This window comes from Petaurus breviceps, unplaced genomic scaffold (assembly GCF_028583685.1).
Source record: "Petaurus breviceps papuanus isolate PSGF00001 unplaced genomic scaffold, PetGlider_PUasm1.0 91133, whole genome shotgun sequence".
Classification (NCBI taxonomy): Eukaryota; Metazoa; Chordata; class Mammalia; order Diprotodontia; family Petauridae; genus Petaurus; species Petaurus breviceps.
Genome location: NW_027187419.1, coordinates 68,419,213 through 68,431,385, shown reverse-complemented (window position 1 = coordinate 68,431,385; position 12,173 = coordinate 68,419,213). Strand labels below are relative to the sequence as shown.

The 12,173-nt window shown below is 37.0% G+C and overlaps 1 protein-coding gene and 1 pseudogene across 1 annotated transcript in view; both read right to left on the bottom strand.

Annotated features, from left to right (window-relative positions):
* Positions 1-12,173, bottom strand: part of LOC138155417 (biogenesis of lysosome-related organelles complex 1 subunit 2 pseudogene) — a 964,561-nt pseudogene that overhangs the window by 539,312 nt on the left and 413,076 nt on the right.
* Positions 10,336-12,173, bottom strand: part of KL (klotho) — a 74,046-nt gene continuing 72,208 nt past the window's right edge. Inside the window, exon 5 of the mRNA XM_069080845.1 lies at positions 10,336-10,582. Coding sequence (XP_068936946.1) covers positions 10,509-10,582 — 74 coding nt within the window. The 3' untranslated portion in view covers positions 10,336-10,508. The remainder of the gene's footprint in view (positions 10,583-12,173) is intronic.

Sequence of the window (12,173 nt, the reverse complement as noted above, 5' to 3'; positions counted from 1 at the left end):
TCTTTCTTCTCTAAGATCTGACATCCAAGCGAACTGAATTAAACAGAAAGGTAAAAGAATTCCCAGCAGAAAATTGTCAAAGGATATAAAAGGCAGTTCTCAAAAGAATAATAAGCAAGATATCAATAGCCATATAAAAAAATTCCAAATCACTAATAATAAAAGAGAAATACAAATTTAAAAAATTTTGAGTTTGTGACAACCCCTTCAGCTTGGCAAAGATAATAAAGAAGAAAAATGACTGTTGTTGGTGGAGCCATGGGAAGAGAGAAATAACAATGGATTTTGGTGGAGTGTTGAATTGGTGTAACCATTCTGGAAAACCATGTGGAACTATGTTCCCAAAGTCACTAAATTCTACAGACCCTCAGATATAGTAACACCTCTACTAGGCATATACCTTAAAGAAATAAAAGAAAAAGAGGAAAGAATATATGCTAAAAAATATTCATAGAAGCACTTTTCACATAGCTAAGAACTGGAAACAAAGGGGATGCCACCCAAGTGGGGAATGGTTGAAAAAAATATACTATATAAACATAATAGAATCTTGTTCACACTGTACCAAATGATAAGAGATAGTTTCAGAGAAACCTGGGAGAACTGATATAAAGTATATAAAAGTATAAAGTATAAAGAGTATAAAGTGAAGTGACTAGAATATGGATATTTATTTATTTATTTATTTTGCTTTTTGGAGGGCAATTGGGGTTAAGTGACTTGCCCAAGGTCACATGGCTAGTTTTTGTGTTAAGTGTCTGAGGCCAGATTTGACCTCAGGCCATCCTGACTCCAGGGCTGGTGCTCTATTCACTGCTCCACCAAGCCACCCCTGGAGAATAATTTATACAATCATTACAAAGTTGTAAAGTAATGCAAGTATGAAAGTCTTAGGAATTTGTGTGGTGGAGGAAGCAGAAACCTGAAAAGGCCTGCAGAAGGTGGGATCTGTATTGAGTTATTGAAGGAAACTAGGAAGCAGAGATGAAGCAGAGGTTTCCAGGTGTGGGAAAGGCATAGAGTCTGGAGATAGAGTGTTATGAGTGAGAAACAAGACAAATGCAAGTTACTAGATCATAAAGTAGGTGGAGGTAAGGTGTAAGAAAACTGGAAAGATGGAAAAAGGCAAGGTTGTGAAGGTCTTTAAATGACAAGCAGAGGATTCTGGAGATAGGAAAGAGTAGTAAATGGAGTTAATTATTTGAGGAGGTAGGAAGTGAGGAGATGGTGACACAGTCAGACCTGTAAGATCACATCCACATGCTAAGTGAAGGATGGTTGGGAGTGTAGAGACTTGAGGCAGGCAGACCCACCAACAGGGCTATTGCAATAGTCCAAGTAGATGGGGGCCTGCACCAGGGTGGTGACTGTCTGAGCGAAGAGAAGGGACACTGTGAAAGTAGAAACAGTAAAACTTTGCAACAGATTGGATATATGGAATGATTTCAAGAGAAGAGTCAAAGATCACACCAAGATCTCAAACCTGTGAGGTCAGAGAGAAGCTCAATGGGGAACTCATAGGGTAAAGACAATCAGGTTTTTCAATTTTTTGACATGTTGAGTTTGAGATGCCAAATTCCATGTTATTTTCAAAACTGTCCTGATAGTGCTTCCTTCTGAATAACCTTCTGTCCTCTTCTGTGTATTTTTTTAATGTTTCAGTGTTCCTCCTTTTTTTTTCAGATATTTTTAACCCATCTTTCCAATTCCCTCCATCCTAGAAACCTACCTATTAACATCCATGGAAAAGGGAAGGAGGAAACTTGTAATAAATAAAGTCAAACAAAACTACACACACAGTGGCCAAGTCCAAAAATGTATGTGCCCTCGTTTCCATCACTCCTCTGTTGAGAGATCCTTCAATATTGATGCCTTGGAGACATGGCTGATCATTACATTGATCAGAATTCCCAAGACTTTTAAAATTGTTTCTTTTCAAAGTTGCTGTCTTCATATAAATTGTTCTTTTGGTTTTGTTCACCTCATTCTGTGTTAGTTCATACTACCAGGATCCTCTGAAATTGTCTCTTTCATTGTTTACTATAATGAAACACTATTATACAATAATAATAGCTTTATTTGGGGGTGGCCAGGTGGTGCAGTGAATAAGAGCACCGGCCCCAGGGTTGGGAGACCCGTGATCGGTTCCAGCCTCAGATACTTGGCACCCACACAAAATAACTGGCCATGTAACCTTGAGCAAGTTACTTAACTCCAATTGCTTTAAAGAATAATAATAATAGCTTTATTTGGTGCTTTAAGGTTTGCAAAGCACTTCTCATGTTATCTTGTTTGACCTTCACAACAACCCTGTGAGGTAGGTCTTATTATTTTCACCATGTTTACAGATGACAAAACTAAGGCATATAGAAAATGACTTCCCCAGGATCACATAACTAATAAGCACCTGAGGCAAGTTTTGAACTCAGATCTTACTGACTCTAGGCCTAGAACTCCACACATTTCTTTTTAATTTTTTTTAATTTACAGAATAAAACAAGTATTTCCATAGCATAGTACACTAAAAAAGATGATTGAACATAAAACTGTAAATCCACTATACACAACTTGCTATTCCTTTCAAATATACAAGAAAATTATCATGCAAATTTATTTTTTTCTTCCCTTCCCTTCCACACCTCTCCCTGCCTTAGAGAGAGCAGTATTAGCCACCTGTAAAATTATTCTATATATACTTCTATTTATTAGTTCTTTTTCTGAATGTAGATGGCATCTTTCTTCATATGTCTTTCTATAGTTAATTTGGGTGTTAATAATAGTCAAAATAATTTATTCACTCAAAATTGTTCTTAAAATAATGTTGCTGTTACTGTATAAAATGTTTTCTTGGTTCTGTTCTTTTCACTTTTCATTATTTCATGCAAGTCTTTCCATGTTTTTCTCAATCAATGAGCTCATCATTTCTTATAGCCCAGTAGAATCCCATCATAATCATATACCACAATTTGTTCAACCATTCTCCAAATTATGGGTGTCTCTGCTATTGCCAGTTCTTTACTACCACAAAGAGAAATACTATAAATATTTTAGAAAATATAGGTTCTTTTCCTTTATCCCTAATTGTCTTCTGAAATAGACCATGTGGCTGGGTCAAAGGATATATAAAGATAGTTAAATAACTCTTTGGGAGTAATTCCAGTTTGCTCTACAAATGGTTGGATCTGTTCATAATTCCACCAACAATGAATTAGTGTTTCAATTTTTCCACATCCTATCTGACATTTATCACTTTCCCCTTCTATCACTTTAGCCAGTCTGGTAGGTGTAACAATATGAGTGTTCTCAAGGTTGTTTTAATTTGCATTTCTCTAAGAATGATGATTTAGAGCATTTTTCATATGACTACAAAATACTTTGATTTCTTCATCAGAAAACTAGGGAATGACTCATATTCTTATAGATTTGACAAAGTTTTTAAATATATTTTAGATATATCTGATAAACTGTCTATAAACTTTATCTGATAAACTGTCTATAGAAAATTTCCCCCAGTTTTCTGCTTTCCTTATAACCGGCTACATCTATTTGTATAAATCCTTTTTAATTTAATGTAATTGAAATTATTCACTTCACACCTAACTTTGTTCTCTATGTACAAACATTTTCCTACCTAGATACTTATTATAATACATTATACTCCATCACTTTATTTTGTATTGTATTGGTTTACACTGTGTTTTTAATATCATATACCCAGATTGTGTGATGTTCCATTATATAATATCATAATATATCATATTGTATTTATTATATTATAGCACAATTTATTCAGCCATTCTCCAATTATCAAAGACACAATCTAAGGTACCCCATTAGATTCTAGTTCTGTTCTTTTCCTTTTTAATATTTTCTTCAGGATAAGGAAGTTGGTTTTACTCTTGTTTCTTCCCTCCCCTGTATCATTCTCCTTTTTAACCCCACCCTCCTTATACCTACTTGTTTCCTTGAGGAGTTTGTTTGTTTGTTTGTTTTTTCCAGAGGACTGCTGCTGTGAACAGCTTTCAAGGTTCTGATTATATAGGATAGCAAACTCTATTTATTCAATAACAAATCAGAGCAAAACATTCACAGAAAATCAAGGTACAGCATTCACCATGTCACAACTCAACAACTTATCACTAAAATGGCCAAAGTGGTCACATAGTTTTGAACAAATTACAATAATTTAGTAACTCAATCATTCAATCATCCTTTAGGAGGCTTACAAAAGTTTAAGTCCTCCACCCATGGGATGCAATTAAGTTACAACTTCAACAGTCACTACCCAGTACCCTCTTAAGGGGTAGTGGAAAGTATAAAAGCTATCCACCCCTAGGTCACAAGTAAATTACAATTTCAACAGTCAATACTCAATACCCACGGAGAGTGGGTAATACAATACTTTTGTATTACACAATACTTTTCATCTTGACTTGATGCAGGCTTTCAGCTTCATGGTTCCTCTTCCATGGTATCAGCTCTTGCCCAAATCTAACCAACTGCCACCTGAGTTCAAAGGCAGACAGATCCCAGTTCCTTGTCCAGTTCTCCATGCAGTTCCAGCTCCACATTGAAGCTCACAGTGCCAGTCCACCTCAAGTCCTTCACAGTCTCTGTTCCTGGGAAGACAAGGCTTAACAAAGACACAATAATATTCATAGACATTAACAAATCCACAACAACATTTGTACAAAGTACCGGCACCACAATCATGCTTCCTCAGTCTTTGGCAGCTCCGGTTGGCCCCCAGAAGTCTTTGGTAGCTCCCAGAAGAAGTCAATAGCTCCTCAGCCTGGTTCTCAGAAGAAGTTCTGCACCTCAAGTTTTACCACCACAAGTTCGAGTTCTGTGTCAGTTCTCAGTTCTCATTTCTCTTCTCAATTCTCAATTCAGTCTTCAGTCCAGCAGTAGCAGCCCAGCCTGATGCTCACTGAGACAAATTCTCTCTCTCTCTCTCTCTCTCTCTCTCTCTCTGTCTCTGTCTCTCTCTCCAACAGCAGCTGCTCTGCCTCCATGATGCTTGTCCCAAGAAGTTCTGACTCCCCCAGCTGGGGCTTTTCCTTATATACGGTATTAGCTCCTCCCTGTTCAACCCCTTCCTGTTATGTCAGCAACAGGGGTTCATACCTCCTGTTTCTTTACAGAGGCTTAATTTGAAACTAGCTGCTAAGTACCTGTTAGCTTGGCAATAAGAAGGGGTCTTCGAATTTCATTACTATTACATTCTAAAACAAACCATTTGTGAGTGTATATGTTCAACTCTTCTTTCTCTCTTTTGAGATGAGTTAGGTTTAACTCATGCGCACTTTCCCTTCCCCTTCCTCCATATTTATATACTTATCTTCTCATATGCCCCAATTTTAAGAAACAACACATTCCACTCCCTTCTTCCTTTTTCTATACTATTCTTCTTTTTATTCTCATTCTCTTTACCCCTCTTAAAACCTTCAGGACATCCTCCCCCAAGACCTCTATTTTTCTTAGTTAAATACCTCAGCAACCTTTGAAGACATTAAGGTTCTGAAAGGGTCACTTGTTTCCTTCTTCCCATTCTTATAATGTTATAATCCTATCAACATACAGTTCCTTCAAATTAATCAAATGATTTTAACTTTAGAGATTTCTCTTAATTCATGCTTGCCTTTTAAAGTTCCTATTTAATTATAATTCTTTCATTAGAAATACAAGAAAATCCTTTAAAGGATTTCCAGCAAAGGTACATTTTTTCCCTTTAGTATTATACTCAACTTTGCAAGTTAAATTATTCTTCCTTGTAATATATTTTGCCTTTTGTAGTAATGTATTCCAAGATATAATCACATTTATGATAGAAGCTGACAATTCTCACTCCTTAATAGCTGAATTTTTTCTTTTTAGATGAATGTAGTATCTTTTCTTTGATGTTGGAGCACTGAATTGTTTTTATGACATGCCTGGGGCTTTTCCTCTTTGGAGATTCCTTTCAGGAGTTAACTGGCAGATACTTTGTATCCTTACTTTGCTCTCTGGTTCAAATAGGTCTAATCTTCATTTATGATTTCTTGAAATATACTGTGCAAGCTTTTTTTTAAAAATAGTTTTTTATGAAATCCAATGATTCTTAATTTATCTCTCCTTGATCTATTTTCCAACTTAGTTATTTTTCATATTAGGTATCTTGTATTTTCTTCTATCATTTTCAATCTTTGATTTTGTTCTAATATTTCTTGCTGTCTCGTGGAGTATATTTTTTTTAATGCCATCTACTTTTCAGGGGATTTATTATTTGTGTTTTCTTTCTCTTCTAAGTTATTTATTCTCCATCCAGTTCTTTAGAGCTTTTATTTAATTTTTTATCCTATACTTCCTTTCTTTTAGAAGGGAATGATGGGAGCTTATTTAACAGGCAAGTAACTTAGTCATACACGAATGATCATTCAGGTTGTGTCTGCTAACTGCAGGTGTCCCCACCACCGCCAAAGCTCTGTCCTGGACTCTCTTCTCTTCTCCCTCTGTGCTATTTCAGTTAGAGACCTCCTGAGTTCCCTTGGTTTCAAACATCATCTCAATGCAGATGAATCTCATATCTGTTTGTCCATTCCTAACCTCTCTCCCAACCTCTAGTCTCACATCTGTAACTGTTCATTCAACATCTCAAACAGGATTGTTTGTAGACAAACAACTCATTATCTTTCCCAAAAAAACTTTCCTCTTCCTAACTTTCCTATTACTGTAGAGGCTACCCCCATCCCAGTCACCCAGGCCCAGGTATTCTCCTCCTCCTCTTCCTCCTTCTTCTTCTTGTTCTTCTTTTCCTTCTCCTGCTCCTCCACCTTCTCCTCCTCCTCTTCCTCTCTCTCCCTCCTTCTCCCCTCAATATTCAATCAGTTGTCAAATCCTGTTATTTTTGCTTTCATGGAAGTTCTCATATATTTCCCCTTCTATCTTCTGACTGTCTACCACCGTGGTACAGGAGCCTATCATCTCAAACTTGACTCTTGCAATAGCATATTGGTTGGTCTTCTTGCCTCAAGTCTTTCCCAACTCCAATCCATCCTCTTCTCAGCTATTAACATGATCTTCCCAAAGTACAAATCTGATCATACAATTCCCCCATCATCCCTCTGCTCCCATTCAATAAACTCCAACATCTCCCTTTTACCTCCAGAGACAAACATAAAATCCTCTGGTTGTCCTTTAAAATCCTTCATAACCTAATCCACTGGTATATGACTCTCTCCTAATTGATGAAGATGAAGACCCTGACCTGCAGTTGGGGTAAAGTAGATGAAAGGAGAAAATTCAAGCCTCTCCAAGTTAAAGTTCCCTTAAGGACTTTTCAGGGCCAGTCCCCTTTGAGACTAGTCAAGTTTGAAATTTTCTTTGAGTGCGTCATTTGAGGCTCCCCTAGCTTCCAGCTTCAAAAGGGAAGATGGAAGAGGCCAACCCCACTTCAGGTTGCTGAAGCAAACACTCTGTGAAGACATGGAAGGAGAGTTCTCTATCATGTCCTTATTCCCAGCATGCTATTCTAGCGACTTCGTGGAATTTCCTTTGAATAAGAGCCAAGACCTTCTCTTAGTTGAGCTGATTTATCTTGTGGGAAAGCTCCTTCACTTTGTATTGTCTGATATATATTCTCCTATGTATACCTTCTCTGATTTCTGTTTTGCTATGATTTTGATCAATCAATTTTTTTCGCTATTTACTATGTGTGTTCATTGTGAAACTGGTATTTGGTGAGGGAAAGGGTCAAGCATTACATATAGAGATTGAGCTCCCTCTTTCCCCAAAAGTGAAAAAGTGATCAGAATTCAGACAAATATCCTTAGATGAATATTTAAGACAACAGATAGGTATACTTCTATTCCGGTACCCCTCCTCTCTAAAGAAAACAGAGTAGCCTCTGACCCCAACCTCTCTCTTCCCCTCCTGTAAGGAATGAAAGTCTCCCTTGAGGAAGGGTGGGAGGAGAAGAGGCTCAAGATGTCTATTCTGCCTCCCTTCCAGCCACGTAGAATGTTAGCCCCCTCACCATCTGTGGGTCCTTCTCTACACATATGGCTCACCACTTCACTACCCTTTTCCTTATACTACACTTCCAGATTTCTTGTACCTCACTTTCCTTCATATACTGTTTGATCCAATGATACCTGCCTCCATCACAGCAATCCATCTCTGAACTCTAAGCATTTTCAACAGCTGTTCCTCATGCCTAAAATATTTTCCCTGCTCATCTCTACCCCCCTAGTTTCCCTGACTTCCTTCAAGTATTAGCTAAAGTCCTACCTTCTACAAGAAATCTTTCCTAGTCTTCCTAAATGATAGTGCCTTCCATGATTATCTCCAATTTATCCTTTATGTAGAGATTGTTTTTTGTCTCTTTTGTATCTGTAAGGCTTAGCACAGTGCCTGATATGGAGTAGGAATTTAATAAATTTAGTTGACTGTGATATATACTTTAGGAGTACCACTTTTGCACTTACATGGAGAATGGAATGGAGAAGAGAGACTGTCAGGGAAATAAATTTTCACAAAACAATAATCCATATGAGAGGTAATGAGGACCTATAGGGTGGTTTTATTGGATTCTAATTTTGGCTGCTACCTACTACCTGTGTGACCTGCAGAAAATTACTCAATATGCATGGGTCTCAGTTTCCTCAGCTATAAAATGAGAGGTTTGGACTTGATCTCTATGGTTCATTTTGGCTCCAAATTTGATCTAATGATAGAAGCTAGGGATAGGGAAGGAATTCTAAAGAATTTTTCATTTATTAGAAGTTGGGAATTTACTCAAGTCTAAGATCAGAGATTTTCTAACTTGTTGATGACAGGCTGTATCCCCATATTCTGTCAGCCATTGGAAAACATTTTCATGAAGAAGGAGTTGGGAGCATCTTACATTTTTCCAATATCTGATGGACAGTGAAATTTCTCTCTAACCATCAGATATCAGGGGATTTGTTGCTAGCAAACAACATATTTTGCATGGGACCAAAAAATTTACCTGGGAATGCATCTGTAAAAATATAACATAAGGGGGCGGCTAGGTGGCGCAGTGAGTAAGAGCGCTGGAGAGGACCCGAGTTTGGGTCCGGCCTCAGGTACTTAACACCCACACAAAAAAATGGCCATGTAACCTTGGGCAAGTTACTTAACCCCAATTGCTTTAAAAAAAAATAACATAAATTAATGGAAAAGCATAAGTCATTCTGTAAGGATTCATTTAAAATCATCTTTTCAGCTCTTACCTTTAAGGAGGCCTATTTTCATTGTAGAATATTTGAAATAAATCAACTTGCTTTGGAAGAAGAGCTTACTATGTTAGCAAAGAGAAATTGAAAGACTGAAAATCAAATACTGAACTTTCCTTTTCCTTGGGTTAATTTTCCTTGTCTTTGATATCAACTAAAAGCTTGCTGGCTACTTTGGCAATGTGAGGACTGGTTGGGGGGAGGAGGGGATGTGTTAGATCTTGGATTATTTCCATGTCTCTCCTTAAGTTCGGCCATGCTCCAGAATGTGGTGCCTGGTATGATTTACAATCTATTCTTAGTCAAAATATAAGCTGTCCATTTTCTCTATACATTTTGGATCCAATGACTTTGGATCCAAACTTTAGATCAAGTTTCTATACATTTTGCCAATTAAGCTTACATGTCCTGATAAAAAGAAGTTAATCCATTCTTTGGCTTCTAACAATATACTTATTTCTGCTGAAAGTACAGGAATACAGAAATTATGTTTTCTGGCTTTCCACCCACTACTATTTTAACTCAGATTAAAATTTTCATGTTTGTTAGGCTCAAAATTTAAAAGGCGTTTGTTTTTTTAAAAGAAACTTTTTGACTTCAAGAACTCTACCAAGTCTCTGTTGCTTTATTGGAGAAAACACTTACTTTTGAACTTAACAAATAGGAATATTTTAATATAAAAAGATAAAATAGGATTTCAAATGACACTGTAAACTTTTCTTAAGTAGTTTGCTTTTGAGTTTTTAGCTCTTGAGAGTTGAATGTATTTTATCCATTTGTGTCATCATCTTGATGTACTATCATAAGCAGTAATATTTGCCTTCTTTTGCTCATAGGAATGGTACAGATTAAGTAGGGCTCATGAAGCCTAAGTTTCTCCTTTTTAAAAAATTCCTTTCTATTGTGAGCATAACAAGCATGAACATTTTAACATTCAAAGAAGAGAAAAAAGGGGGTTGTCATGAAACTATGAACTTGCTATATGGTTTGCTTTTTAAAAATATATATTAAATTTTACAATATAGTAAGGGAACTGTCATTTGATCTGAATTCTATTGCCTTCTGTGTATTTATAAATGTTTCACTGAATGCTCATTTTCCCCCTTTTTTCATCACTCTCACTGCCCAGTAACTCCCTTCCTCCAAATAGAAGCCCTCCCATAAAAATATAAATATGTGTGTGTGTATATGTGTGTGTATACAGTCAAGCAAAATAGATCAAAACTTTGGTCAAGACTTAAAAAAACATTTTCTGTATACTTCACCTTTTACCTATGACCTCTCTGCCAAGGTGGGGTCAGGGAGAGCATATGTCATCATCCGTCTTCTGAAGCCATGATTAGTCACTAAAAATTGAACAGAGTTCTGAAGTCTTTCAAAATTGTTTTCCTTCACATTACTGTAATCATTGTTTAAACCGTTCTGCTGATTCTGCTTACTTCATTCAAGATGAGCCCATGTAAGTTTTCCCAGATTTTCCCAAATCCATTATAATAATCATTTCTTATAGTACAATACTATGGCATGCATATGTCTCCTTTCCTTTTGTCTTTGACTTTTTAAGATATATGCCTAATAATGGTATTGCTGAGTCACAGCCACAGCCTTGGGTTCTGCTTCCAAATTTTTGTCCAAAATGGTAGAACCAATTCACAACTCCATCAACAATGCATTAGTCTGCCTGGCCTCCCACAAAATTCCAGAAACTGTCATTGGCCAATCTGAGAGGTGTAAGGTAGAGCCTCAGATTTTGAGCAAGGGAAGAAGGGATTTCTTTCCTCTTCCTTTCTAGCAGCCATCATGGCTATGAATACATAGTAGGGAAAGGTTTTTGTTGTCTAGGTGAACCTAAGATTGAATTTCACATCCCAGAGGGTGGTGTGATCCATATTTCTTACCCTGAGCACAGGTGACCAAATAGTAATCATGAGAAATGAATGTTTCTAGTCTTGGTAGCTACCTCATGAATTCAAGAAATTGGAAATTGTTGAATTAATGCTCCTCACTCAACAGGAGGTGCTATTCTGTCCTTCCTCTTCTCCCCCTCCCCCCTTCCCAATTTGAGAGAAAAAAGGTGCAACACTGCTGGAAGAAACTCCCAGAAAGATTCTAAAGATTTCTAAGGAAGTCAAGTTGTGTCCTTGCTGTCAGGAGATCCAGATTTGTGATTTGCACAACTACTGGGGTCAGAAATGAAAATAAAAACCTGTTCCACAGTCCTACAAAACTGTCTTTACCTCCCAAGGGAATATATTAAGTGATGGATATTTGTTTTACATTTCAAGAATTTATTATATGTTTATGAAGTCTTTTGTGTTTTAGACATTTCTTTTGTGGAGGAGGAAATAAATAGCTGTCCTATAGTTGACATCTACTTTGTACACTGAGTACCCTTTTTAGAAGGAATCCTGTTAATTCCCCTTAAAAGAGACTCTTTAGAAATTTTCCTCAACTCCAGGGTGGAGTCCTAATGAACCAGAAGTGGAGAACCTAATGAACAAGAAAATCCTGAGCCCTCCCCTCCATTAGGTTTCAGTCTCCCTCCGGTCTATACACAGTACACTTGAGTCCAAAGCCAGAGCCTCTTTCTTGACAAGTAACATTTTGGAGGCTCATCTGGGATCTATTACCAATCCTCTTTGACATTGTCTCCAGTCATAGAAACCAATAAAGGATTACTTCATAATCCCAGATCACAAGAGCATTCCTTTTAGCAAGAGATTAACTGTTATAACTAGCAACTCTTAGTAAGATATCCAGTTCCATCAGCTATTACATGAAAATTTGCTTAAATCCAAGTCATGTGCAAGTCAAGACATCACCTTTGTGATGTCATTGGTCCTCCTAGAGAAGGAAGGATCAACAACAAGTTCAAAATAAACATTAGCTAATTTGAGGGAGGGTGGCACTAGCAGCTGGGGAAATGAAGAAAGGTCT